At 38.8% G+C, this 23,442-nt stretch overlaps 1 protein-coding gene across 1 annotated transcript in view; it reads left to right on the top strand.

Moving 5' to 3' along the window:
- The window catches only part of LOC141470035 (cohesin subunit SA-2-like), a 58,651-nt gene that overhangs the window by 15,139 nt on the left and 20,070 nt on the right, over nucleotides 1-23,442 (top strand). Inside the window, exons 9-18 of the mRNA XM_074155952.1 lie at nucleotides 1,104-1,177; nucleotides 1,628-1,751; nucleotides 6,755-6,853; nucleotides 8,904-8,983; nucleotides 18,231-18,338; nucleotides 20,381-20,489; nucleotides 21,352-21,469; nucleotides 22,376-22,479; nucleotides 22,926-23,018; nucleotides 23,104-23,193. Coding sequence (XP_074012053.1) covers nucleotides 1,104-1,177; nucleotides 1,628-1,751; nucleotides 6,755-6,853; nucleotides 8,904-8,983; nucleotides 18,231-18,338; nucleotides 20,381-20,489; nucleotides 21,352-21,469; nucleotides 22,376-22,479; nucleotides 22,926-23,018; nucleotides 23,104-23,193 — 999 coding nt within the window. The remainder of the gene's footprint in view (nucleotides 1-1,103; nucleotides 1,178-1,627; nucleotides 1,752-6,754; nucleotides 6,854-8,903; nucleotides 8,984-18,230; nucleotides 18,339-20,380; nucleotides 20,490-21,351; nucleotides 21,470-22,375; nucleotides 22,480-22,925; nucleotides 23,019-23,103; nucleotides 23,194-23,442) is intronic.

Below are 23,442 nucleotides of genomic sequence, written 5' to 3'. Positions count from 1 at the left end.
TGTCCGTCCTACTAATTACTTCTCTAAATTGGCATCATTAGCCCTTGATCTGTACTTAAATATGGATTCATACACACATGCAATTGCATTAGTAGCTCTGGTGTTGTGGGAGTGCAGTTTTGCATATGCTTATACAAATTATAAGCCAAAATGTTAGTTCTTGAACTGAATTTCAATGAATGAAAAAGGACACGGGATAGCTGTTATCTTTGTGTAATGCATTGTGAAAATGGTCATAACTTCAGCTATGACCTGTATGTTTCTTGCTCTTTAGTTTCTGTCATTTCTTCCCTGCTCAGCCGGACAGCTCCATAATGACTCCCAGAGACAGGCCTATAACTATAAGAAATAATTCTGGCTTGAGGGGGGAGGTGACTTGATGTATGAACATCAAGGATAGTTCCTTCTCTGCTGACCTTAGAATCAGTTACTTCTGAGTTTTGGATGCCCATGGCCTTCTCTTGTTACAGAAACAAACCCTTTTTTGTTGGAAGAAGTGTTTGGGTGACACAGGGGTTTTTAGTATCATCATGAGTCTGATTTTATGGGAAAAACAGAGGAAATGTGTGTGTTTGGGGTAGGGGGAAAACAAACTTGTCACCCTTCCTGATGCTGTTGATGAGAGACTGTTTTTATTAAGTGGCTTAGAAATCTCCAGAAGTTCTAAACCAGATTTTCAGAGCTCGGTTAAAATACATGCTCACTGTGGAATAGGTGCATTTTGAAAATTTCCTAGTCTGCCTTTCTTCCATCTCTGTTTAAGTGCATAAAAAGAGAATTTTGGACCTATATGTGAAGATTACTTAGTAGTTATGCTGTTTCTTTCTGTGTATTGATAGGGTATGACTCACTATATCAAACCTATTATGTGCTGTACCCAGTTATCCAGGTTAGTAGTTGGTATCTGATAAATCTTTCATCAGGATGTAGCTACAAAAAGGCCAGTTGCTAGTGTAGATACAGACCACTTGTTTTGTGTTTGGTACCATGTGTAAACGCTGGCGATTTGCATGACAGTAGTATTTTAAGTGCACTGATGCAAATTTTTCACATACAGTGAAATGTGGGACCAATATTAACATTCAGTTCTCTTTGTATTTCAGTATGAGCATAAGCTTCTAGAGATACAGAACATCATGAACGCTATTTTCAAAGGGACATTTCTAAACCGTTACCGGTAAGAATAAAAATAAAGCTCTGATGTGTATCTGCATTCCCAAGAAACTCTTGCTCAGGTTGTCCAGATACCAGAATCAAGTTAAACATCCTGAAGGCCCTGATGGTGTCAAGGAAAGGGTAGCAGTTAAATTATTTTATAGAATTTGGGCTTAGGAAAGAATCTCTCATAAGTATATGTTTGTTAAGTTCTTCCTGCAGGCTATGGAGCAGTGCATTTGTGATCGAGAAGATATCCAGAATTACAAAATAATTATTGCATGAAACATTTGTGCCTAAAAGTGGCCTAATTGCTGATTTGAAGACTGAGAATATTAATATGAAGAAACTTGTAATATTTTGGATTATACAGGCTTCTGCAATTCCAGAAAATAGAAATATTGTAAATAACATAATCAATATATATTAGGCATTTTAAATGTATTAATATTACAATCTTACAATTTCACAGTGATGTGATCCCTGAGATCCGAGCAACTTGCATTGAAGAAATTGGCAGCTGGATTAAAACATACCCAGATGCTTTTTTAAATGATAGCTACTTAAAATACATTGGGTGGATGCTGTATGATAAGGTAAAGTTTTAATTTTTCTTTCTGGGGGCAGTAGATGGGATTTTAAATTTTTTTTATTAATTTTTTTTAAAGAATCCTTATGTTTAAATTCTTGACATTAGACATTTAAGATTGAGGTGGTATAAAAAAGAATTTACTTTTTTCCCCATTTCAGATTTTGTTTTTAAAGCCACTGTAGCACTAAATAACAGAGAACATTTTTTTTCCAGTTCTGTAGCAGTGTGTGTCCCTGTGTGTGCAGGTGTGCAGTTATTTTTATATGTTACTGAATTGGGAGCTATTATTGAATTGTAAAATGGCCTGTATCCTTTGAGCCCAGGCAATGTTAAGTGTTGACTAAAATTCTGCTTTTAGATTTGAGGGCTACGTTTAAAATGTTGGTTTCTTTGTAAAAATGAACACATAAATATTGCCTATAGTAAAATAGTCTTCAATGTTGTATTTCTCATTTGGAAGTACATGGACATAGAAGATGTTTCCAGAAAGACCAGTCATTTCCCAAAGGGTTTTCTCCTTTTCCTTATAGTAAGTTTGTTTTTTATTTTAGTAGAGGCACATTTAAAAAACCAAAAAACTCCCACTAAAACAACAAAAAAAACCCAACCAAAAGAAAACAGTAACTCAAAAATATGCTTTTTCTTGTGCTTCTAAAATGCATGAGAGGTTTTAGGGGCATAGGAATATTTATCATGAATGGCTAATTACTGAAGTTGGCACGCTGTACTTCTGCAGCCACCTTTTAAAATGTATATAGCTTCTGTATAAATTCTGAAACGTCCTCCGTTTTGTGTCAGCTTAAAGTAATGTTTGTGTTCTGTGAATGCAATTGTAGTTTACCACAAATCCAGGAGGGGGAGCACAAAGCCTCTTACTTCTCCGTGTTGTGCCAGTATAGTAAAGGTGGTAGATTTTCAGAACAACACATCTATCAAGAACTGTCATCTTTTCCTGCATAAATTTTATCTAGTCAGAATATCTCTTCGGTATATGTTCAGTTGGGAGAATTCTCAAAAGAAAGAGGCATTTTTGAATATGATGTGTCTTCATTCCCAGTGCTGTACAGTGAAAATTAACAGCTGGTGTCTCTGATTAATGCACGTAGCTCATCCAGTGTCATTTATTGGAAACTGGAAATGGTTGTTTTTCTAAAGCTTATTATCTGGAAGCAACGCAGATGCAAGCGGAGTGAGATAAAGCGAGAAGTCTTCCGTATTCCACATTTGGCCAAGACCTGGTAGTGTGCCACTACTGGTGGTTGCAGTCCCTGCTGTGCTTTGTGATTTGCAGCCACTGTTAAATTGTTTGATTCCAAAATGAGAGCAGGGCATTTTTGGCAGCAACAAGGGCAGCAGTGCTTTTATATACATCTGAATGTTATTTCCCACTCCTCTTCCTTAATAAGCATTTCCATCCCATCTTGTTGGGGGTAGGCGGCAAGAAACTGATATCTCCCAGAGCCAATTTTCTTTTAGAATATAACATAGAGAAGTTTGCCAAATAATTTAGGCCCCAGAGTGGAACAACCACAGAAGTATTCTAATGGTGGGGGAAAACCTGGCCAGGATCATCTATGGTACTGTAAACGGAGATTAAGTTCAGTCATTTGGGAAACTTTAAAGTGGAGGGGGGAGGGGGAAGTAACTATAAAATTAACATTTTGTCTTTGGAGTCTTTTATTTGAATATAATCATTCTTTCTTCCCCATGAGATACCATTTTGCCATTATACCCTGATATGAAACATTGTATTTTCATGTGAAAGGTTATTTCCTAGGTGCAAGAGGATGCTCTACGTTCAGTGGTAAAACGCTCAAAATTGTATATGAGGATCTCTTTCTGGCCCAGTAAGAATTGTGGAACAGTGCTGTAAAGACACTTTTTTGAGTGGTTTATGCTAGAAATAATGTAACCTTTTATTTTTGAAGACCGAGTAAGAGTTGATACTAAATCTGACAGCTGTGTGCAGTTGAACAATGTTATAACGTAAGCCCAGTCGCCCATCAGTGCATTTGTGAAACCCAGGCACCTAACTCATGCTGGAGAAGAAGCAGCACCTAACTCATGCTGAAGAACTGATGTTCTTCCAAGGGAATAGATAGCTGCTAAATTAGCATCCAGATCCAATCAAACCAGTGCCGATCTGAGCAGTAGGTGTTGAGGGGAAGTGCTGTGTAAAAAGTTCAGAGTTAAAGTCCAGAATAATCAAGACAATGAAGAATAAGAATGGGGAAAGTGGAAGGCAGATACTATCAGACAGGAAGGCAAAGACAACGGAGGTGCACACTTGGGACCTCCTACTATGTTAAACTAGCTTTGTCTGGAACTTCAGGACAAGTTGTTAAGGTTTTCTCATTAGACTATGAAAAATACCCAAAGAAATCCTGTGGAAACAGGAACTTGCTGCTGAAATAAACTTCTGTGTCCTGACTACGTGATCCTCCTGGCAAATTTCAGGAAATTCAAAGGGTTTTTAGTTTTGCCTTCCATTCAACATGGCTATAAAAACTGATCCCATGGTTATGGCTACTTCTGAAATACTTCTTTCTTCAAATGGTCATATTAATGTAGTGGTTTTCTGCTCTGTGCATAGGTACTGATTTTTTAATTTTATTTATTTATTTTGAAAGGGAGGGTGGTTTTTTAAATTGTTTTACCTTAACAAGACAGGTGAGCTGGATTGTCTTTACTATTCAGGAGTAACCCAGAAGTAGACCTAGCTTCCCCAATTCATTATTTGGGGAATGCTGAGGAGAAAAAACATGGCCCAAGGACCCCGTCAAATCATCCAGGTCCCAGTCTGTATTTGTAAGACTTATTGAACGGCTCCATCTCTGTGATAGTGGTGAGACTGAAATCTCATAACTGAATGGATCTAAGCAGTGCTGGAACCCATGCAGAGCTCTCCGAGGTCACAAGAGCTGCCCACTGTCTTACTGATGTTTTCTGCCAGTCTGTTTGCAGGTCAGGGTCGAAATATACTATGATACAGCTGAGGGACAGCGTGTGTTCAGAGCATCCTGAAAATGTGCTTCCATAATTCTCCTTCGCTCTGTCACAGCTTTGAAAGACCAAACAGGCAGGTATTTCCTCAAGATTAGAATGGTAGCTCTGGCAAGGGGAGTAGGTGGCTGAGTGTTCGTACTTGCCTACGTTACTGTTGAAGGGAGCTGAATGTAAGCAGTGAGATGGTTTTAGAAGGATGTGAAGTAGTTTTGAATGATCAAGAAGCTACGAGGAATGATGAATCTAGAAAAAGCGAGGTAGTTGAGAAGGCAAAAATGCAGCTGAAAACATAGGAAAACGGCAGAACTAGTCATAGTAGAAGTAGTTATTTGTTTATAGTTACTAGGATTAATTTCAACACTTAAAAGAAACATATACATATGGGATTATGGCTGAGAGCTTTTGGGTGGGAACAGGATACCTTAGAAGGCAGGTAGTGTAGTTTAATGTATTAAACTTTCTATCTGCAGACCTACACTTGAATCATGCCACCTGACTGACAAATGCAAATGACATTACTAGCTGCATATAGCCAAGGGCTGTATGACCATTCAACAAACTATCACAAACTTTTTTCCTTTTTTTTAACTTTTCCCCAAGCACAAATGCAATCCCTGTTCACAAGGAAAGCCTTGTGATGAAATGCTGAGGGCAGCTGAAGCCAGGCTTGATGTACATTGGCTGAGTTGAGTTTGTGCCAGCGTGCAGTGATGGGTACCAAGCTGGGACTGTTTGTGGGTTCTGTGCTGTGGAGCCCTTGTGGCTGTAGGACGCAGCAAGTGGGGGCAGCAGTCTCTTTCTCAGACAAGGCCTTTAATTGTAAAGTACAATATAGCATTAATACTGCTGGTGTGTCATGGACAGATTGCAGAGCAGCACTCGGTACCCATTGATCTTTCATTTTATATTTCTAGCAAAAGCTGTCTTATGCAAAACTGTTGGTCAAAGCCTGCTGCTAGGAATCATCCTTTGCTTTCCATTTAAGTAGCTGAACAGGAACTGGTAGTAATGGATAGCCTATGTGTAGGTGGTCTCCTTTCTTGGGTTTCCTTGATTATTCTTAGTGCTATTGTTAGCAAGAGGAATTAAGGAAGAAATATGAAGACTGACTCAGAGCCTGCAGTTAATTTAAGTGACTCTGCTGATATCCTTAGTATTATAAGTTTACAGAAAATAATGACTTTTCTGTGTTAGATCCTCAAAATGACTTTTGCAATGACATTTAAAGCTTTGTAATTTGAAAGCTTTAGCTATATGCATAAGATAATTTAAAACCTGGATAAGGAAGAGTCCTCTTCTTGAGACACCTGTGAAGCTGCAGTACTAATAGTATGAAATAACACCTTGCAGGGATAAATAAATTTTGCCTAAGTTAACTAATTAGGCCAAATTCAAAGCAACTCTTCTCTAAGAGTGCTTAACATATAGTGCCCTAGTGTAAAACAGAAATGGGGAGAAAAAGTAACATTTGACTCTGAGAACCCACAATGAAAAGCTAGTGCATTTCCGAGATGTACCTCTTCCTCTGGGAATTTTCACTGGACCAGAATTTCTTGGAATCCTTGTTGGTGTTTTAGTGATTGTCCGAGTCAAATGTTGAAAGGAAGCAAACAGTCTCATGTATGGAAGAGTGCTGATTGTAGTAAGTAGGTCATCCATAGTTTTGTCTTTGTAACCCTTTAACAGGTAAATAGTGCAATTCCTGCATCATTTGCATTCTGTTGCTTTTATTAACTGTAAGGTCTGTGAGAGTTTTTAACACAAACTTTGATGTCACCTTTAAGTTTGACTCACTGCAGGCTTTCTCTCTCTCTCTGTGTGTGTGTGTGTGTGTGTACACAAACAAAATGGTACTGATATCACTAATAAAGATGAGTCAGTATTTGGGTAGACTGCTGCAGATACCCACAAAGACCTCTTATTTACACAATATAAATGTCAGTAGTGAATAACATCAAAGATACATGTTTTTTATTGTTGGCTGATTTCTTTGTCTTGTAGCAAGCTGAAGTGCGGTTGAAGTGTCTTCTGGGACTGCAGGGAATTTATAGCAGAAAAGAACTTGTTTCCAGGATGGATCTCTTTACTAGCAGATTCAAGGTAAATAGATTACTGTTTGCTATTTGTTAAGTCTGGGTTGGGTGTATACATGGGGTGTGATGTTTTGATCAGAGCTGATCTCCCCACCCTCTTGACTGACGTGAGCTTAGAGTACTGCAGAAACAGCCCTCTTGACTGAGTGGATGAAGGAGTTTTGCAAAGGTACATCCCTCTGTTCCCATGGAATTTTCTGTTTCACTTTAGTTCTTGCACAAAACAGTGTTAGCATGCAGTGTGGTCAGTTATCTCCACCAGTCATCCAGAATGGCCTAGATTTCTTTACAGGATCTTTGGCACATGACAAAGGACTTCATACTCTAAAGGTCCCTTTTTTTTCTGCTGCTCCTGATAAAGGGTTAACCTTGTAGATACTGGATTGGCTGACCATGTATCACACTGATGTGGGAATGGTTCTCCATTGATTCACCACGTCAGTATGAATCTTGAAGGTTCTCTTATCTCCTTTTCGAACAAGTCAAATGATATACTGTAGTTTTGGGAGCTTGTTCTGTGACTGCACTGACCTGTACACTGCCTTTATCATATTCCAACATCCTGACTCAATTAAGAAGTAAGCCCTTTACTTTTGTAATCCTGCCCTTGGTAATGATTTCATCAGCTACTCTTATCCCATTGGGGCTGGGCCTTTTTGAGTATTTGAATAAGAAAACTCAAAGTGCTGTGATTTGACATCTCAGTCCCTATGAATCAGGAGATAATCAATGCCTGCATGTAGTGATAATCCATGTTCTTTGTGCAGCAGTTGCAGGGCTTACCTGTATGTCAAAGCAGTTACTAATAGTAAAAAAACACCTATATAGCACATCCTCAAAGAACAAGAAATAGATTAATACTGGTATCTTAAAAATAAATAATTCAGATTTAAACTTGGTTATCTAAGATTAACCTGTTTTAAACAGCTTTGTGGTAGTCCTTTATCTTTCTGATTAAAGGAAGGTCGCTGTAAGCTGCATAAGGAACTGCAGGATTGGTATTCACAGGCTGATGAAACAGCTCCAGTCTGTTTGTACCTCTCTGTGGAGGATGCTATATAAACAGATTATTGCAAACTCCATCCTTCAATCAAAAAACCCAACCCAAACACAACAACTCCTTCCCCTCTAAAAAAAAAAAAAAAGAAACCTAAACAGCTACACACAACACACAGACTGACCAGGAGTTTTTCAAAGTTTAAGTCATGCTTTCTCAGTGATGGGAAATGTAATCATATAACCATCAATCCATTTTCCACAAGCGGGAGGTTTGAATGCTCCCTCTGTTACCCTTGAGTATTCAAACTCAGGATTCATGGACTTCCACACCTTGCAGCTGGGTTGTGAGAAAAAGGAAGGTGCAAGGTAAAATGAAACTAAAGATTTAGAAATGGTATGTTAAATGAGAAAGCTGTTCATCCCCAAACAAGCAAGTCCAAAGGCTTAATATGCCTTAAAGATGTAGACTGCACTTGGGTACACAGGACAGGAAGATTCCCACTCTTTTCTGAGGTGTTTGCATGTGTACCAAGTTACAATAGTGTTAATTCTGGAGGTCGGGATTATTACTGCTATTCCATGACGTACCTTTACGACTCGAGTCCAAATTGTCTTTCCAGCAAGGCACTGGCTTCTGGAATGTGTAGGTACACGCACTTTATTTTTGATGGGAGAAACTGATTATATAATGCTTGTAATTTGAGGCTTACCTTCATTTAACATACTGAAGTGCCAGTAGTAACATCTTAGAAACAAGATGTCAGTCACTTCTAATTTGTAGACTGTAGTTGATTTCTTGTGAACGCATACATTACATCTATAAAAATATCATATTACTGCATGATTAATTCAGTCAAAAAATTAACATGCTGTTAATTTTCAGGGGCTGGGGAACTACTTGGTAGTAATCAAGTTGCCTTACGTCTCTTAGGAAATAGCTACTGAAATAAAAATAAATCTCTGCTCCACTCGTATAGAAGATCTAGCTGTAGCAAAAATATGTGTTTACTGAGAACAAACCATGTCACATCTTTTTATTGTCATTTTACATCCATTAGGATCGAATTGTGTCCATGCCTCTGGACAAGGACCATGAAGTAGCAGTTCAAGCCATGAAACTCTTGATGCTTATGTCACAGTAAATAATTTCTTTTTTAATTTACTGTATTGTTTTAATGGCAACAAGATTCAGATACAATCCTGATGATTCTTCCTGTAATCAGTTGCATGCTGGGAAATAATTGCTCCTAGCAGGATGAGAGTTACAGTTAAAGCTGCTCAAGACATGGCATTTTCTTTCTGTGGGAAACGCCAACATTAAGTAAACCCTTGTGCTGAGATTCAGTATGAAAACTACATTTTTATATCTTTATACTTCCCTCTGAAAGGAAATTCCACAGTGTTTTCATTTTGGCTTCTCTCATATAAAGCATCTGCCTGTCTCGGCAGAAGTCCCCACCAAGGAATCTCTTGTCTCAGAGTTGCCAGGTCTTGACCAGAAGCTCAGGGAACTCTGCCATCTTCCCTGTCTCCCCACCTGATGCAGGAAGCCTTGAGCTTTGAGATTGTTGCTGGAATTTGGACTTCCAGATTCTTGGCTCCATGGCAGAGAACCCAGGAGCTATTGAGCCCACAGCAGACTGACTGACAGGAAATGAGCAAGTGTATGATATTTTGTTTTTGCTGAAGTGGAAAACTAATAGGAGAGTTGTTTTGTTGGGAAATTACCCACCAGCCGTAGATTTGGTAGGGTAACGGCAAGCTGGAAGTGTGGGGAATAAACTAGACTAATGTTACACAAGTATATGAAACCTATTCTGATACATCCTTGAGCACCAGGCTTATTTTAGAAATAGCTTCATTTGCAAAATATGTGAGGAATAAATTCTCTGTCCCCCTTTCTCAATGCAAAATAAGAACAAAAAACTCGCTGAATTTCATTGTTAATACAGTTCAGATGTTAGGACTCAGTAAGTGTCACTTCTGTCTCAGGGTATAAGTTGAATTCTGCTGATGCAGATGCTTCCCTCCATGTACAGTGGTGATGTGTTGTCCAATAGCCTTACGGGATTTGCTTTTCTGTTTAAGCCAGAAGTACTGATCATTGCTAGATGAATATGTGGACCTTAATGGACCAAATAATAAGGTAGTGTAGGTATTTACATTAAATTTCAAGTACGTTTGTATGTCGAATTGCTCCTTTATAGTCTAGACTCATTCCTGTCTCGTTTCATGTCCATTGATTTGAGTGGCGTTTCCTGAAACTTACTTCAACATACACATCAGAACAGCATATGATGCTGTAAAGCACAGAATGCTTTTCTGAAGGGGCTACCATTGTCTGGGCTTCGCTACCAGTAGCTAGGGTTATATTGGTTTTGTGTTTACAACGTCCATTTCTACATCCCTTGGTGTTCTCTCTCTTGGTGTGTAGCTATTGAAACAAAGCACAATGCTGTGCCTGTATAACGTGTCCCTGTGCTAGGAGGACCAGCGCACCATTGTTGAAGTACAAAGATGCTGTACACCAGTTATGGCTGCCCTTGTTCTGTATCTGAGCTAACAAGTGCTATACTGGCACTGCAGCTGTTTATCATCTCAGGCTTTATTATAAGGGATCGTGTTCTCATTAGCGCAAGCTGTAGCTATAAAAGTTTGATCAATGTTTCTTTTTCCCCTGAAGCAATTGTTTGCTAATTTTTCTTAAATATGATTTCCAATGTGAATATATGCCTTCTAAAGTTTTCCGAATGACATTTTTCTATCATAAAATGTAGTTTTCATAAGTAAAATGAATACATTTTGAAATTGTTTTTAATTAGGCTGTGTGGAGGCCTAGCAAATACATGCTTCTCCTTCTTTTTGCTCATCTGTTGCGTAGCCATCCTCTTTTCTGCCCCTCTCCCCCCGCAACACCCAGTTGCTCTGGGCTTCGTTATTGGAGTAATGAAAGTGGGAATTGGGGACTCAATAAGCAAACTCAGTGACAGCATTTCTCTTGGGTAAGACTAGTACTGACCAGTCTGTAAAACCTGTGTGAAGAGAATGCAGGCAACATAGACAGTCACGTGTTCGGACTTCTTAAAAGGAGCCTGCATCAAGGTGCCTTTCTAGCAGGGGAAAAGCTCATGCCTCAGTACCTACAGTAGTGTCAGAAAGGACTCGCTGCTGCCATTGCAGAAGCAAAGAAGTTTCAGGGCCAGCTTCTCTCAAATAGGTGTGTCTCATAGCTCAAACCCAGTATCTGCATATTCAGCAATAATGCTGCTTGGTAGATACATGCAGTAAAGCATGAAATGGGGTTGGGGGACAGCAACTGCCCTACCTTTAAAGAATAATAAATGACAGCTTGTATAAATGACTCTTCTATTTGTATACATTGATGTAATAAATTTTTTTTGCTGCTAGTGTAATGCTGTATTGGCTTCTCTCTGGGTGGCTCATTTTTGTCATCTGCAAACTTGGCAACTGAGTTCTAGTTGCTCAACTTGTATTTCTAGTGAGGCCTGAAAGACTCTTCAGATGAAGTTTCCATTTTTAAAGCTACTGGCAAGAACCTCTGTCTCATGAACTCCCTGTACTTGATTTGGAATCATGGATTATTTTCTTAACAAATAATATAATCTTAACTGGTCAGGTATTGACCTCTAGAACATGTCTCTAATCTTGGAATAAATCTCTTGCTTCATGATGTGTTGGCCAGGAGTATTTTTTTTTTCCTCCAGTTAGTCCATTGGGAACTCTGTGACTTTCTTGGGGAAAATTTACTGTATCAGTAATTTTCTTTTACTGGCTTCCATAATTGTCTTTTGGGTGAGTGGAGCAGCAAAACCTCGTTGCCAGTTAATTATTTTTGTCACATTTTACGTTTGCGGTGGAGCTGTGCTCCACATATGTTGGTAATAGCTTTGACAGTCTCTTGACCATCACTGCATTCCAGACCTGTGGACGTTGACTACTCTGCGTGCTACTGGCCCACGAAAGTGCTATGCTGGCCTTCACGTTCTCTCTCTTGCTAGCTAGAGAGGCAGTGAAAACATCGATCTTTTCAATTTGCTTAGATGTGTTGCATTATTAAAAAAATATTCCAGTGCTGACTCAAAACCCTCTTGCTATGCATCTACCTGTTTTTTCATATCCATATTTGTATTTTCATCTTGTCTATCTCTACGAGCAGAGATTTTTTTTCTCCTTGTTTGTTGCATGTTGTCTCAATTGAATGCCAAGGTCTTTGGGCTAGCGGATTTCTATTTTTACACAGCATGAAGCAATCCTCAAACTGAAATGAGCCTATGAGGTTTAGCATAATAGAAATTATTAATGCTACTGAATTATGCATAATTGTTAGCATTAATGTTGCAAAGGATCTGAGAGGGAATAGAACTAGGAAGGAAATAGAGAGAAAACATGAGTGACAATGAGAGACTAATAATCTTACTGAAAACATTGCTCTTTAGGAGCCAAATTAGTTTAGTATGCCTACTGCCAGACAATTCTGTTCATTTTTGTGTGCTTAACTACGTGAAAGGGTAGAGGGATTTTGGAAAAGAACAGCAAAAGTAATTAGGTAACTGTAGTAGATGAATGAGGAAAGGTTACAAGTGGTGCAGGTACAGACACAAATCTACAAATAGCTTAAATATGTAAATAGCAGTGTAAAAATTCTTTGTATTACCTTAATGTTAAACGTAACTAGAAATTAAACTGAGTTTTAAATGTAGAACTTTGAAGTTTGAAATCTGGAAGAGCTGCTTTAGTGAAAACTGTGAGTATATTGCACTCATTAAGGACTTAACATAAATAGTTTGAAAACTCTTTAATGGAGCTGATAAATACACTAATTCTCCAAAGCACCAAAGTGCTTTGACAATGGTCAGTAGAGTTAATCCAACTTAAAAGTCAAGAAACTGGGGCTTGTATGTTCCCAGTGTCCTGCTTTGCACAGGAGACACAAGTCGAGTAGAGGTACATGACTGTTGTGCTTAAAAACCTGAAGTATCCCTTCCGATTCTCATCTAGACTGGGAGGAATGTTTTAGTTTGGAGAGGGAGGGGCTACACTGTAGGAGAAACTTGAAAACTGGATTTGGCAAAGGATGCCATGGCCAATAATATAAGTTACTGCTTCTAGTGTAGATGTAGATGTCTCATGAGAAGTAATTCAGTGTCAACAGAGCTGAACTCTGACATTGTGTGGTGTTACTTTATAGCTAAGCCATGGACTTTGGAGGAGAAATGGACATTTGTTAGGCAAATGCACTGTATCTAGCAAAGTTATTCAGTCAAGCCATTGTGCAGAAAAACAGTTCAGTTTATTGAAGGCTTAAATGCTATTATAAAAAGTGTTTTCATGTGATTGTAAAAAAAAAAAATAAGCTGAAGAGAGGCATGCTTTGCATACAGATAAGGAAATTATCCACCTTTTGTTTAGTGGCTTTTAGGAAAAATAAAGAAATGTTATCTGAAGTTGATAGAATTAGCATATGAAGCAGTGAAGCAAATTATACTGCATGGTCCTGATTCCTTACATCAGTAACTTGGTTGTAGCAGATCAGGTACTATCAAAAGGGAAGGGCATGGAGCTCTTCAGAGCTCCTCTGTGATTCTTCAGGTCCACCGCACTCCTGCTCAGGTAGAGTTAGAGTTATAGTGGTACTTCGTCAAGCCTATTCCAAACAAAGCAGAAGTGAAAGACCAAAATGGAACAAAGGCCTGTGTTTTCTTCTCTGTCTTCTCCTCTTTTCCATCCTCTCAGGTTTATGCTTTCTCGCAAGTTACCTACAGTAATTTTCTGACATCATGCACATGCACCTTTATTCAATAACTTTGAGATCTATCCTGAAATCTTATCTTTCCTATCTGAAGGGTTAATAAGAGAAAATAATTGCATGTCTCCTAAGGTTATGTTTCTTAACCAAAACAACATACCCTACAGCATCTGTCTAATGTGCATCTTGCATTTTATCACAACATAATCATAGGATCATAGTGTATTGCAACATGCTAATCCTATTTTAAAGTGGGTGGGAAAGGACTCTTGTCATACTGTAGTGGCAACCATGTTATCATCTCTCTTTCTGATCACCAAAGTGTCATCTTGAAATACCTGCAATGACAGCAGGATAGAAAGAGGGAGATAAATCAGCTAATCTGTTGTTTTCTACTTAAAATTTTTATCTCAGCCATTAGAATACTTTCAACTTTTTTTTTTTTGGTTGATAGTGCTCAGTGCACAAATTTGGGTGTTCAACAAATTAACTTCAAATGCAAAATTATCAGATTTTTTTTTTTTATTGAGATGCTATACCATGGATTACCAATGTCTCCATAATGTTGTGCAAGATCTTTCCTTGCACAGTATTAAAACCAAAAAGAATAAGGTGGCAATACTTCAAAAAATGCCTCAGGTGTATTTTTATTTCACTGTTGGGATTTTGTTGGTTATCGTTGGTATAAGCAATAGCACAGACCAAGAGAGGCGGCTCCAGCAGTCACGTCTCTTGAGTACAGTAAAATAGAACAAAAAAGCAAGATATGAAATCTTTCAACTAGTGCCATATGCAGAACAAAATGCATCTGTGATCTCCCCACAGAATATCCCAACAATTTCTTCATGACATGCTCACACTGAAGTGCAGAGAAAATGGTATGTCATGACATCGGTATGTAGAAGGCTGTGCCTGTTTATTTTTAGGCACCTAAACACTGGCAGGCACTTCAGACTTAACCTTTATCTGTTGCTTGGCATTCTGAGAGCTGTAAATTTGCAGCAGTATTATTGCTGTATTTGAAGTATTTGAATGTTTGATGATGGACTTCTGTATGTAAAAAAGAAAGGCACCCCTTTACTGAGGTAGAATTGGTGGTAGCAGGTGTAGTCAAGTACTACTCTTTCCAGGGGCAAGTAGAACCCCTAAGGACTCATTTGAGTGAGGATTACGAGCATAAACCTCATTGTATCATGGGGAGTGGCAGGTGAGCAGCATGTGAAACGTAGTAGTAGTACATACAGGTATTCCCTCCCATTCAAGAAATAAATAAATAAAAAGTTCAGGTACTCAAGTGGGGTCCTGAGTGTCTGTCAGCCTGTGCTGCAAAGAAAATGGGTTGTTTTCCCCTCCTTTGCTCCTGTGCTGTTAGGGAGTGCTTCATATGTGGCCAGAGATATTGCATCTGACCAACTCTTGTCTTGAGGAGGGAGGAAATAACACTGCTGTCGATTAATGTAACTGGGGCAAATTCCTAGCCTCTTTGAAGGCAAACTTATAAACAAGGAGGTTAGGATTTCAGAATCACAGAATGGCTGAGGTTAGAAGGAACCTCTGGAGTTCATCTTGTCTAATTCCCTTCCTTAAGCAGGGGCACCTGGAGCCGGTTGCCCAGGACTACATCCAGATGGCTTTTGAATATCTTCAGTGATGGAGACTTCGCAACCTCTCTTGGCAGCCTGCGACAGTGCTCTGTCACCCTCACAGTAAAAAAGTGTTTTGTGGTGTTCAGAGGAAACCTCCTGTGTTTCAGTTTGTGCCCATTGCCTCTAGTCCTGTCACTGAGTAGAGACTGGCTCCATCTTCTTTACACCCTCCCTTCAGGTACTTACACACATTGATAAGTTTCTCCCTGACGTTCCCTTCTCCAGGCTAAACACTCCCAGCTCTCTCAGCCTTCCCTCATAGGAGAGATGCTCCAGTCTCTTAATCATCTTTGTGGCCCTTCATTGGACTTCCTCCAGTATGTCCATGTCTCTCCTATTGGGGAGCCCAGCACTGGACTCAGCATTCCAGGTGTGGCCTCACCAGTGCTGAGTAGAGGGGAAGGATCACCTCCCTCAGCCTGCTGGCAACATTCCTCCTCATGCAGCCCAGGACACCATTAGCTTTCTTTGCTGCATGGGCACATCGGTGGCTTATGTTCAGCTTGGTGTCCACCAGCACCCCCAGGCCCTTCCCTAAGAAAAGGAAATTTCTAAGGAAAGGCAGTTTCAGTTGTACTGGAGAGACCTTAATTTCTACCCAAAGAGATGGCAGGCACATTGCTGAGCTCTTTGAGCTACCTGAACAATTTAGGCAAGGAATTTTTTTAAAATAGAGACACATAAGTAGTGTGTCTATATTCAGTATTTCCATAAATATACTAGGAAGAGGAAGCCTGAAATATAAAGAATAAAAAAATGTGTACATTTGACTAGCATGTATATACATGAAATTCCATTTAAGCATAAAAAACCATTTTTTTTCACTGTGGGCATGGTCCAGTACTGGAACAGGTTGCCAGAGAAATTGCGGAGTCTCTGACTTTGTAGCTATCTAAAACCTGATTGGACACAACCCTCGGCAACCTGCTCTAGCTGATCCTTCTCTGAGCAGGGGGTTGGATTAGATGATCTGCAGAGTCCTTCCTCAGCTGTTCTGTGATTCTGTGTTGGCCTACTCTAGGTCACGGTATGATTGTATAGAAATTTAATTCTTTTTCAAGCTGTCCACAATTTTTAAAAAACATATATAGAGAAAATGACAAGGGCAGCTTCACAGAAACTGGTGCTTTAAAAGAACTAAGTAATGGATTGACATTAAAAAGAATAAAAGAAACCTTGTCAGACTGCTAGTTTATTTCAGTAAAGTCTCCGTAGCCTTTTAATATGTTATGACTTTTTATGTCATGTATTTTCACTCCTGTGAGTGCAATTTGTTGTCGGTCTTTGTTTTACTCTCACTTGTAGAAGTTTAATAAATTTGATACTTTGTCCATGGCTTCACAGGACACACCAATGCTTATTCATGTACTCTAATGCACCATGTTACCTCTTTCAATTTCTTACTGTTTAACCTCAATAAGCACATTTTTACTCTTCATCTGTAGGTGGCTGAATATGAGTCACATAAATGTTTTTCTTCATGCTGATTTCATGATATATATGCTCAGAGCACTTTCTGTATGTCCTATTACTGCAAGTATACACTCAAGGGAATTGCATGTGAACAGAGGCCACCAAAACCTGCCCCAATGCCCTGGTTGAGGGCAAGCATTACCTTGTGAGATTGACCCATCACTTTTGGAGACATACCATCAACATTTCCATTTAGAGACCTTTTTACTGTTCCAGTAACCATTGTAAACAACCACAGAAAAATGTGAAAAATTCAAGTGATACATGAGTACATATATTGTAAAGCTAAAATTCATGGGGTGTCAACTTTTATAAATGAGAGGCTATTGGCTTTGAGAAATGAGTGCTGTCTTCCCCCCCATCCTGATTTTAAATCCCAGAGAGTGCTGAAAAATATTTGTAATGGACACTCCAGTGATACTCTCACCTCATGTGAGCTCACTTTTTTTCAGTCAGGTTGGAGGATGTGTTGGAGCTTAGTGATTTGTGAGGATGCTGAAGGATGCGATGGGTTTGGAGACAAATGGGCAAATGCAGGAAGGGCTGCTAATTTTTGTAAGACATCACTCCCAGCAAATGAAGAGTATGAATCCTCAGTTTTAGAGAAGGTAGTGGACCACAGCTGTAGGTGGTTTTAAACTGTTACTATCTGAGGATTGAGTGTAGTAATAAACAAAAACCCTTTTCCCTCACCTGGCTGTAGTAAGCGTAAGGATCTCATATGTTGCTCTTTCATTGCCTGAAGTAGCTTAGGCCAGTGACATTGCTATAGCAGTAAGAAGCAGGCATTTTGAAACTGTAATCCTTGCTTTGGGCTTCACTCTCTGGTATCTCTTCAGTGGGTTTTCTAGCCTTGATGCCTCAGTTTCCTTTTTGTAAAAGGTTGATATTAATACTATTTCTACCTCTCATAAAGCATTCGAGGCTTACTAGCTGGCATACAGTATTCTCAAGATGTATAGCTGAATGAAAAAATTGTGACTTTGAGTATGTTTGTGCAGAAATTCATAAGCATGCTATCAAGAACGAGTTTTGATTTCTTTTTACATGCGACTGTATAAGCTCAGTGTAAGAGAATATAGGTTTTAAAATACTGTAATAAATAATGTAAAATAATTTTTATTGCAAAATGAAGGTGGCTTCTTGTTTATTAAACATCTAAGCATAAAGTAGAGGCATGATTTTCCTGTTTTATTACTATTACTCTTTTTTAACATGACCACTAATCAACCTTAATTATACTTTAAATTAATGTTCATGTCCATGCAGTGGGCCTGATTCATCATGGCTTGCACAGACCTCTGTTTCTCTACGCAGTGAGTAAAAGAATGCCGCTAATTTTATTTGATAGAATTTTTAGATATGCCCTACAAAAATTTAGCTGTGTAAACAAGTTGCACGGCTATGAGGAATCAGGTCTAGTAAAAGCTGGACATAGCATTCATAATATTCTTTGCAGATAAACATGAACTATAACTTCCGTTGTTATTTTTGCCTAGGAACTGTGAGGATGTGTTATCAGCTGAAGACTGTGAAACGTTATACCAGTTTGTTTATACCACACACCGTCCGCTTGCAGTAGCAGCTGGGGAATTCCTTTATAAAAGGTATCTCTGCATGCCTCCCTACTTCTTGCGTGTTCTCACTTGTTTCTGAATGAAGGTGGATTTATTTAAAAGGGACATTAAGTATTCATTTTTCTGCTGAAAGTGTGTACCGTGAGGATGGTAGATGTGCTTTCTTCTTCTGAATCAGAAGAGAAATGCTGTCTGGGGGTAATCATTTGTTCGCCCGCACAGCCCTGGCACAATAGGCATGAGAAAAGTTGCAAGACTAACATAGAGAATATGAAACAGCTCACTGATCCACAGATGCCATGCTATGTTGAGAGCATACCTCCTTTCTTTCTACTTTCTTTTCCTGTTGCTTTGCTTCTTACAAGCTAATTCATCACCTGGCATTTGCTGGATTTCCATAGCTTTGGTGATTAATCACAAAAATGGCCTCCTCTTCTCCCTTTGGAAGTTGCCGTATACATTGTAAAGGCTTTGAATAATGAGAAATGCAGCAGATTAAAAAGCCCTCCCAATTTTCTGTCAGGTTAATGAAGTACAGGGTTTATCTTCCCCAGGAGTAACTCTTATAAATGGCTTCTTATAACAATGGTTGCATGATGTGAATGGAGTTGGCGTGCTAAAAAGAGAAGAAATAACTATTCTGTCTCTACGGCTGAGAGAAATAATTTTGCCTTACAAAGAGGAATGAAAATAAAAATATTTTGGCAAGAATTTTGTGGGGAAAAATTCAGAGATAATGATTTGTGTTTCTCACATGTGTAGAATCTCCTCCTAACTGTCTCTTCCTGTCTAGCTGAACTGCTGACGTTCTGGGGTTTGTGGAGCCAAATCCAACAGAAAGATAAACGAAGATAAATTTCTGTTTTGATGAGTCTTCTATCACGTCTGCTAGTCTTACTTAGAATATTAGGACCAACACAAAAGACTAATGTTGGTTGATGGTTGGGACCATCTTAAAGGTCCCTCCCAACCTAGACAATTCTATGATTCTATCATAAATTGGGTGTTTTTTCTCTCAGAACAGTGCTGCTTTTTGCCGTTGAATTGATTGCCCTGATAACTTTACTTTTTCTACCCAGCCTCCCAGTGCAGTGTGGACATTTTGACCCTGTAAACCTGATTCTTGTTTGCCCAGTTCTTCTCTCTGGCACTTTTGCCAGTATAGAAACGTTCGCCCTAGTGAGATAGAGGTGCTAGTGACACCCTCCTTTCCCTGGTCATACTGATAAAAGTTAGTATAAATATTTGTGCTTTTTTTTCCCCCCTTCATCTTAGTTTGCATGAAATCTCCTCAATGTTTGCATTTTAAACTTAGGTTACTTACTTAGGTGGCATAAATTATACTACCAGAAGCACTGTCTGAAAGTATGAGCTTTTACTGACATGGAGAAGCATGGTCCTGCTCATAAATTCCAGCCATTTGGGCCTTCCATTAATCTGCGGGGATGGCCTTCCTGTATTTGTCTTGGGATAAGGTCTTTTGGTGAGCAGTACAGTCACACTCATTTTGCATAAAGAGGGAAATGAAAATTGGAGTGTCATATTGTGCTTCATACTTCAGGCAGAAGAGGAAGAACAGTTTTTCCACTGTATTTGTGAAGTTGAGTAAATTGCCTCCTATAAATACAAGATACTATGCTTTCTTTAAGAAGCTTCAGTTCTAAAATGTCCCATGATGTGAATAACGGTTGGGTAGTAATATCTCTACTCTGTTGTTGTGGTTTAAATTCAGTCTAGAGCAAGCCCCTTTTCAAGCATGAGCAAATGCCTACCTCTTTATATATTCAATGCTGTGGAATCTGCATCTGTTGTCCAGAAAGCTGGCAGGGTACCTGTGAAACTGTCAGAAATAGTCTCTGCATCCACAGGGACAGCAGATCTCTCATGATGAAAAACAATCTAATGTCTTTTCCTTTCATCTGATAAAAAAAAGTGTAACGTGATTTGGAGTAAATAAGTAGACATTTAGAAGAAATACAATCCTTGGGATCTTGACAGAATTAGTGTTACATTGGCAAATGAGTATAAAGAGAATGTGGCAGAACTGGACTGACTTCCTTTTCTGTTGGCAGGCTGCTTAGTCATGAGGGAGATGAAGAAATTCAGCCCAAAGGAGGAGGGAAGTTTGGGGCGAATACTGACCAGTTGAAAAGATTAATACGTTTTTTCCTGGAGAGCGAGGTGAGGAGAATAGCCCCTGCAGTAAGCCTTTTAAACCCACAGTTGCATGTTAAATCAAGTATTGGCTTCCTTTTGAAAGCTATTTCTGGTGGTGAGCTCCGAAACGTTTGGTGTTTGGGATGTTTTTGCTCTCTACGATGAGTTTTTAATGAAGACATTTCTGTTCTGTTGTATTAAAACTAATTTACAACTATGCTAATGGAGAGAATCAGTGCTCAAGCAGCTTCTGGAAACAACCTGAAAGACTCATGCCACTGACTGAGAGCTTTTTGGTGTGTGTTCATGTCTTTCTGCAGGAGGATACGGGTTGCTGTCCTATGGCTCTATGCTGACTAAGAACTGCATAGTCTTGCCAACAGTTTTATCAGCTTAAGTGCTGTACTTCACTATTTGGTTTTTGCAGTAGTGCAGACCTATGTCTGGCCAAAGTGTCTCAGGCACAGCAGTTTTGAATCCTTCTGCAAAGAATTTTACAGATGTTGCTTAAAATGTTGACTCGTTTCTAGTCTCAGGGTTGGATTTTTAGTTGTTATGATCAGCAATATAAAAGCAATACGGGAGTTAGTTTTAAAGAGATTACTTAAATTACAAAGGAAAGGTATCCTAAAAAGAGAAAACAAAGGGTTTGTTTTCCTGCTTTTCCTGCTTTTTTTGCTTTCCCCTCCCCCTTTCCTGCTTTTTATCAGATTGAAGACATGGTGTTTAAATGTTGATTAGCCTCAAACTAAATATGACAGAATACTGTGTGTGAATATGTGTGAATGACAAAGCTTTGTAATCAGAAAAAAGGAGAGGAACATATGAAGCTCTGTTTCTTTTAGTGATGTGTTTGCTTCTATAAGCTTGTGTTTTTGACCCCTAGCTACACAAACATGTTGCATACCTCATAGACAGCTTGTGGGACTGGGCAGGAAAATTCCTGAAGGATTGGGAGTGCATGACCGCTCTTCTATTAAAAAATACTGAAGAAGATGGAGAAGGTGGGTAAGCAAAGAGCTTAGTTTTGTGTGAATGAATCTCTTGATATTGTTTTTTAACTTTGCCTTCAACTGGTTTAGGGTCATTCCATACTACAGTACCCTTTGATCCCAAATTGTGGTCCCCAAGGCCACAAAGAAGATGCAACTCAATGTACTACCACTGTGATATTTATATCAACATTATTTGTTTTGTTCAGTATTCTGTATTTATGTAATGTTAGTTTAGAAACTTTGCAAGAATGCTTGCATAATTAAGCCGTAATGCTTATGTAGCATTCACATTTTTGTTTGTTTGTCCAAAACTTAAGAATCTAAAAGTATTAATTGATTGAAGTGCAGTATTCTCAGACTGTTGTTCATGCCTGAAAAGAAAATGAGTAGTGAGTCAAGTTCATCGACATCTAGCACTCTAGAGGATTAGTTTTTTGTACAATTATTTTAAAGTGAACTTATATAAATCTTTAAGGTCCCTTCCAACCCAAGCCATTCTATGCTTCTATGAGTAGCTGTTTTAGTAGAACTGGAAGTGGATGTGTGATTGAAATCAAAGTTTGTAGAGCCAGTGAGTTAAAGCATGTTGGTACTCAAAGAAACAGGTTTGTCCTTAATGAGATAGTAGTCAGTAGGAGTAGGCTTCATTAAAACTGCCTGTGTTTTTGGGAGCCCAACTGCCCTAAAAAATTTAGCCGTGAGAGGAATAATTGGTTTTGTGTTTAGTAAATGTAGAAAAATAGTTTTCTCCAAATGAAATCAAACACTCTCTAGGTGTTTAGCAACACTGCATCTTTTTTTTTCTGTAGTGTCCTTCCACAGTTGCTCAGATACATGAATAGGCTTTTCATTAGCTGTTGCTGTGTCTTCATTTTTCTTTTGTGTGATGCTGAAAGGAGACTGATTTATTTACAGAACTGAGTGATGCCCACGAAAGTGCTCTCATTGAAATTATCCTCGCAACGGTTAGAGAAGCAGCTGAAGGTCATCCACCAGTGGGCAGAGGTGCAGCCAAAAAAGTCAGTGCATCTTAGTCTTTTTTATTGTCCTGTAATCATATTCTCTTTGCCTTATGTGCTTTGTCAGACAGCATGTTCCTGGTGGTAGGTATATCTTCAGAAATAAAATGGCTTATTTTTATGAAACGACACAGTGTCTTTTGACCTCTAGATCTTATTAGTAGTGGTTATTGAAGGAGATGGGCATTAGAGGAGAGCCAGTTGAAGCATGTTATTGGCAAATGGTGAGCATTTTATCCATGAGATATAGCTGTTAAGTGATTTGCATCTAATTTAAGGCTAACAAAAAAATAAAAAAAAAACATCTGGTTGTCTCCATGGAACAGTATCTTTATCTTAGCTTGATACGCTTTAGACAAAGGCATGTGAGTTAACCTTGGGCTACATGTAAAATTCCATTCAAATCTAAGCGATTTTGTAATTGAAACAAAATGCTTTATCTGCAGATTCTGTCAGTAAAAGAGAAGAAAATACAATTGGAAGATTGTACCAAAATCACTGAACACTTTATTATGGTGCTTCCTCAGCTCTTGGCAAAGGTAACTAACAGCTGCTCTGTGAATGCATGTTAAATATTTCATTAAAATTCCTGCAGTGTACTCATATCCTGTTTTTTCTCTGCAGTATTCAACAGATGCACAAAAAGTGGCAAATCTTCTGCAGATTCCTCAGTATTATGATTTAGATGTTTACAGCACAGGACATCTAGAGAAGGTGAATAGGAATTGGGGTAGTCGGTTCATGTGGAATGTACTAAATTTATGTGACAATGTACAGAGTTTAGTGGGACCTGGAACAAGTAGGAGACTGTTGAAACATAAAGAAATGGTCTCATATCTTGAGGAAAGTGTTCTTATTTATGCTTTACTTTTTGATTTGGGGCTGCCAAAGAAAAGCCTTAATGCTTGTCAGTTCTGATATGCTGTGACTGGCCCTGGATTGTGGTGATTTGTGGTTTCACAT

Source organism: Numenius arquata, chromosome 1 (assembly GCF_964106895.1).
Source record: "Numenius arquata chromosome 1, bNumArq3.hap1.1, whole genome shotgun sequence".
NCBI classification, from domain to species: domain Eukaryota; kingdom Metazoa; phylum Chordata; class Aves; order Charadriiformes; family Scolopacidae; genus Numenius; species Numenius arquata.
The sequence above is the reverse complement of the archived record's forward strand: the minus strand, read 5'-3'. Positions and strand labels throughout refer to the sequence as shown.